Genomic DNA, 5,045 nt, shown 5'->3' with positions numbered 1-5,045 from the left:
CCACCCGTCCAAGCTCCCCAGCCCCACCCAAGACAGGGAGAGGGGAGACAAAAGGAACTCTGCATATAAAGAGAGCCCTAGGGAATCCGGAAGGAAGCCCCAAGAAACAGCCTAACAAATGTCCAAGTCCTCTTCAGTAAGATCTAGGTGGGCCATGCGGAACACAACCTAATGCTCTGTCCAGGCCACCGCTCCTACCCTTTCCTCACATCTCCTAGAGACCATGAAAGGTTGAGCCAGGCCCAAGCTGAGGGCAGATATTCTAGGGCCTCTTTCCCCTACGTCTCCTTAAGCACCTCGATGCTGGCAAGCCCTACCTGGCAGGTCCTACCCAGAGAGGCATAGCTCTGCAGTCTGGGAGCCCCCAGCTGCAGCATGTTTCACAGGGAGGCTGTGAGCTAGGTATCGCTGCCTGGGCCTACATGCAGGTGAGCATCCTGGCATCTTCCCGACCTGCTCATCTGGAAGGTATCATCCACCAGACCCTCTTGGACCACTGGGGCCCTCTCCTATCTAGGTCTCGTATCCTTTACTAGCCTCAGCTCCTGCCCACTGGCAGAGAGGAGAACAGGGCAGGCAAAACAGGCTGGCGGGGAGGAGGTGGCCACCTGTTGCCATGGCTCTGAGCCCACCTATCAGAGTGTGCATCAAGTGAGCCTCACCAGGCCAAGGTGTCTGGTTGCATGAAGAGAGTCAGTGGGACCGTGTGGCCGGGTGGCAGTGGTGGCTGGGAACCAGAGCCTCCCGTCCCAGCCACCTCTGTGGGTCTGCTCTCCTTTAGAGAACCCCAAATTCCTCAGGCAGAGTAAGTGTGCTGAAAGCACCCCCCAGCTCGTAGAACCATACACAGCCATAGCTGGGGCTCCCTCATCCTGTCTACCTGTCTGAGGGAGGAGGTGGGCTGTGCTCCAAGGCCGGAAACCCTAGGGCTATGTTCGTCCTGTTTGCTTTCTCTTCTGTCAGACCGTCTCCCATCTGTGACAAGGCAACCCAGGATGGTCCCCAGAAGAAGGTGACCACCCTTATCTGGTTCCATTTCCCTTCAACATGGATCTTCTACCAACACAGCCTCAGGACCTGGAGGAGAGGCCTAACCATAACAGGTCTCAGGAGAGGCTGTGTAGGAAAGGTTTTTTTTGTTTGTTTGTTTGTTTGTTTTGAGACAGGGTTTCTCTGTGTAGCCTTGGCTGTCCTGGAACTCACTCTGTAGACCAGGCTGGCCTCGAACTCAGAAATCCACCTGCCTCTGCCTCTCACATGCTGGGATTAAAGGCGTGTGCCACCACCGCCAGGCCGGAAATTTCTTTTTTTACCTCCTTCGCATACGGTCCTGTGCTTTGGGGCAGATTCCCTGACCCCATACTGACTCCAAACAGTCCAAAGCTGGCACCATGGGGTAATCCAAAGGACAAGGCCACCAGGCACAATGACAGACAGGGATGCAGAATGCGGCATACCAAGTGTATACATGTCCCTTTGTGACATGTGTGGCCCCCTTAAGGCTCTGGTTCATATGTGGCAAATGGCCATGGGTACTGCTCCAGCCTCAGTCTTCCAAGGGGACAGAATGTACCCTAGTCAGGGCAGCCAGGCAGGCAGTACTGACTCAAGGCCAGTAACAATGAAGGCATGGCGGGTCTGGTGTGACTTAGCTAGCAACTTCAGGCAGAGAAGACCAGCAGAGCAAGTGTTTAATCCTTCTGGGAGGGGAACTTATGGGCAGGGTTAGAAGAGCTCACAAGAACCAGGGAGGTGGCTTGGTCAGTGAAGCTCGGCAACCTGTGCGTGGACCCCTAGCACGCACATAAAAAGCTGGGTTCGATGGTACACGCCTATAATCCTAGTTCGGGAACGCAGACCCAGGAGCCCTTCGGCTTGCTGTCAGCCAACCTAAACTGGAAAGCTCCAGATGCACAGAGAGATCCTGTCCTTAAAAATATGCTGAAGAGCCGGATGGTGGTGGCGCACGCTTTTAATCCCAGCACTTGAGAGGCAGAGGCAGGCAGATTTCTGAGTTCGAGGCCAGCCTGGTCTACAGAGTGAGTTCCAGGACAGCCAGGGCTACACAGAGAAACCCTGTCTCGAAAAACAAAACAAAACAAAAAAGGCAAAGAGAGACATACTCAAAGCCAACCTCTAGCTTCCTGCAGTAGTGACCGTCCACAGACAGACAGACAGACAGACAGACACACACACACACACAACTGAAAACACCCAGACAAGCTGCATCCAGAGGGCCACCACCTCCCTAGCTCCTCAAGCAAGACCAGCATGAGGCACACCCTCCTTCCTAACCAGTGCCACAGGTCATGCCTGCCTGTCACCTCAGCCCTAGCTACAGCCCCTTCTAAGCACGGGCAGCCAAGGGGACCCTTTTAGTGAGGTCTTCAAAATCTCTCCTGCCCGTCAGCCTTGACCCTGACTATTCATTCCACCACACTGTGCTCACGGATGCCTAATACACAAGGACACCTCCCTCCAAGTCCCTTACATCTGCCATGTCTGCAACATGAAATACTAGGTACCATCCTCTGCTGACCAAGCCATGTGCCCAGACATGCTTAACTGCATCTCTGAGGCTGTGTTTCAGAACTTACCTCATTGGACCATCTGCCTCGCCTGCTGCCCCCAGCTATGTCCCCCCTCCCCTCTGTAGAGGCCCCTGCTGCCATAAACTCCTTTGCCTTCCCTCAAGGTGGGCTGATGCAGTACTTGACAGGGGCTCAGAATCCCCAAGGAGTCCTAAAGACACCAGGTACTTAGGAGACAGACAGTATACAAGCAGAACAAGTATATAATTTGATGCCCAGCAGTGGCTGCAGAATGAGGCTCCTTAACAGAGTTTGGCCAGGCTCAGGCGAAATGAGAAAGAGGCTCTGGATTCTAGGTCAACCAGGATCCAGCGGCTCCCTGAAGCCTTTCTTACCCAGCCCAGCCCTGTGCCACTTGCTCTGTACAGAACACTATGTGTGTGTGTGTGTATGTGCGTGCATGTGTGTGTGTGAGATGGACGGCAGACATGCACAGAGTATGAAGGCTGGGAGGACCTGAAAGAGGCGTGAGTCTGAATGGTGTCCAGAAGCCCTGTGTGTATGTGTGTGTGTGTGAGATGGACGGCAGACATGCACAGAGTGTGAAGGCTGGGAGGACCTGAAAGAAACGCGAGTCTGAATGGTGCCCAGAAGCCCAGTGGACAGTGACAAGTCTCTTCCTTGTTTTGAACAATTCATGAGTCCCCACGGCTCATCGTCTGGTCCTTCCCCAGACCCTACTCTAAGCTTTCAGCACCCCAGATTTGCACACTAGTTGATCTACACACCCCTTCCTCCACATTCCATCACCATCTGAGTCCCGCAATCAGAGGACAACTCCCTCAGGAAGCCCTCCTCCCGCCAGCAGGGATGGACTAACCCACCTCCTGGCCGCCCCTCACTCAGGACACAGGCACACATGAGGCGCTGACGAGACTCGCCCTGGCTTAGCGTGTGCTTCCTGGGAGTGGCACCTGTGTACATTTCTTATCTTCCCCTAGAAAGCAAACTGAGACTGACTGAGACATAAATTTTGGCCTAGCCAAGGCTAAACTGTATCACCAGGGCTATACTTCATTCCTTCACTGTTTCCCCAACTGTCCAATGGGGACGGTCCATCCACTTTAAATCTAGGACTATGAAAGCACCCAGTTTAGCATCTGGTAGGCGCCCACTGAGCCAGGCAACCACCTCCCCCCACGCCAGGACACTGCCTCAACTCCTCCCCCAACATCCCTCTCCCTAACAGGGAAGGGGAGGCTGCTGACGCCAGGAAAGGCCAGTAGGGAGGTGGCAGGATGTGCGGAGGCCGAGGAAGTCCAGGCAACAGAGCCAGGTCATCACACACACACACACACACACACACACACACACACACACACACACACACACACGCACGGCAGGGGCCCCACAGGCCACGCCCCCAGCAGCACAGCCCACCCCTCACTAGGCCTATACTCAGTAGAAAGCAGACTTGCGCATGTGCATACACACCCTGTTCATCCTCCTCCCAACCCCAGGAGGGCCACCAGAATCCCAGAGCCTGTCTGGGGCACTAGCCAGAAATCAAAAACTGCCCCACCCCTCCATTCCAGAACTTCATGGCCAGGTGGTCAGACCGACCGGGAAACGAGACTGTTTCTTCTTTTACACTCAGGACACCTCCCCAGCGCCCCTCTCCAAGTCTCAATTCACTTGGCTGTGAAATGGGGAGAACAGTAGTGCTCTCAACTGTGAGATTCGACGGGATGATCAGGGCACAACCATTGATTGACAAGTCTTGGTAGAGCCGACCTCCAAGAGAAACTGAAACCTCTGACCCCGCCCAAGGCCCCAGCTCTTAGCGCAGGGAAGACTCGGTTTCAGCTGCCCCAGAGCGGTCTCCCAACTATGGGGTGGGCGGGGCCGGATCCCCCCAACTCTGGCCAGAACCCACATGGGCTGGACAACCATCCCAGTCCAGGTCAGGTCAGCGCGACCGGTGTAAGGCCGGGAACACCTCTTCCCAGGCCCAAGCCAAGCAGCTTGAGGGGACTCGGGCTTCCACCAGGAGACCTGGTGGGCAGGGGCAAGTGTCGCCCTAGTCTGTCAGTGACTAGTGCCCTCCGAGGCACGGCTCCGCGGGGTCAGGAGGGTAGGGGACCAAGGGAGGAAGTCTGAACCGAGCTGCCCGGGTACTCGGCTTCCAGCCTCGCCAGGTCCCAGCTGGGGCCACTCACCGTCATGGCGGCGCCCGGGGACGCTGCACCGGACACTCGGGCCGGGCTCCGCGGCGCACCCAGCCCGCCGCCCCTCTCGGCCGCTGGCCGCCGTAGCTCCAGCCCTTCCCTTCCCCGGAGCTGCCCCTGCCCCTTCCATCCGCCCATAAAACTTTTTTTTTTTTCAAACTTCCTGGGAGGACCCGGGCAGACCAATGGACAGCTTGGAAGCCGGGGCAAACAGCGGCGGGGTGACAGGAGGACCAATGGGAGCGAGGGCCGGGCCGGGGGCGGGGCCTGTGCGACGGGGCGGGCG

The 5,045-nt window shown here is 56.5% G+C and overlaps 1 protein-coding gene across 7 annotated transcripts in view; it reads right to left on the bottom strand.

Annotated features, from left to right (window-relative positions):
• The window catches only part of Triobp (TRIO and F-actin binding protein), a 62,267-nt gene that overhangs the window by 20,375 nt on the left and 36,847 nt on the right, over positions 1 to 5,045 (bottom strand). The window contains exon 1 of one of the 7 annotated variants that reach the window (XM_031349042.1): positions 4,751 to 4,919. The exons of 5 other annotated variants lie outside the window; for them this stretch is intronic. In XM_031349042.1, the coding sequence (XP_031204902.1) occupies positions 4,751 to 4,897 (147 nt within the window). In that variant the 5' untranslated portion in view covers positions 4,898 to 4,919. Of the gene's footprint in view, positions 1 to 4,750; positions 4,920 to 5,045 lie in introns of those variants that run through there. One more of the 7 variants, XM_031349025.1, reaches the window with a different exon arrangement.

This window comes from Mastomys coucha, unplaced genomic scaffold (genome assembly GCF_008632895.1).
Source record: "Mastomys coucha isolate ucsf_1 unplaced genomic scaffold, UCSF_Mcou_1 pScaffold11, whole genome shotgun sequence".
NCBI classification, from domain to species: domain Eukaryota; kingdom Metazoa; phylum Chordata; class Mammalia; order Rodentia; family Muridae; genus Mastomys; species Mastomys coucha.
Note: the sequence above shows the minus strand (reverse complement) of the source record. Positions and strands in the feature narration are given on the sequence as shown.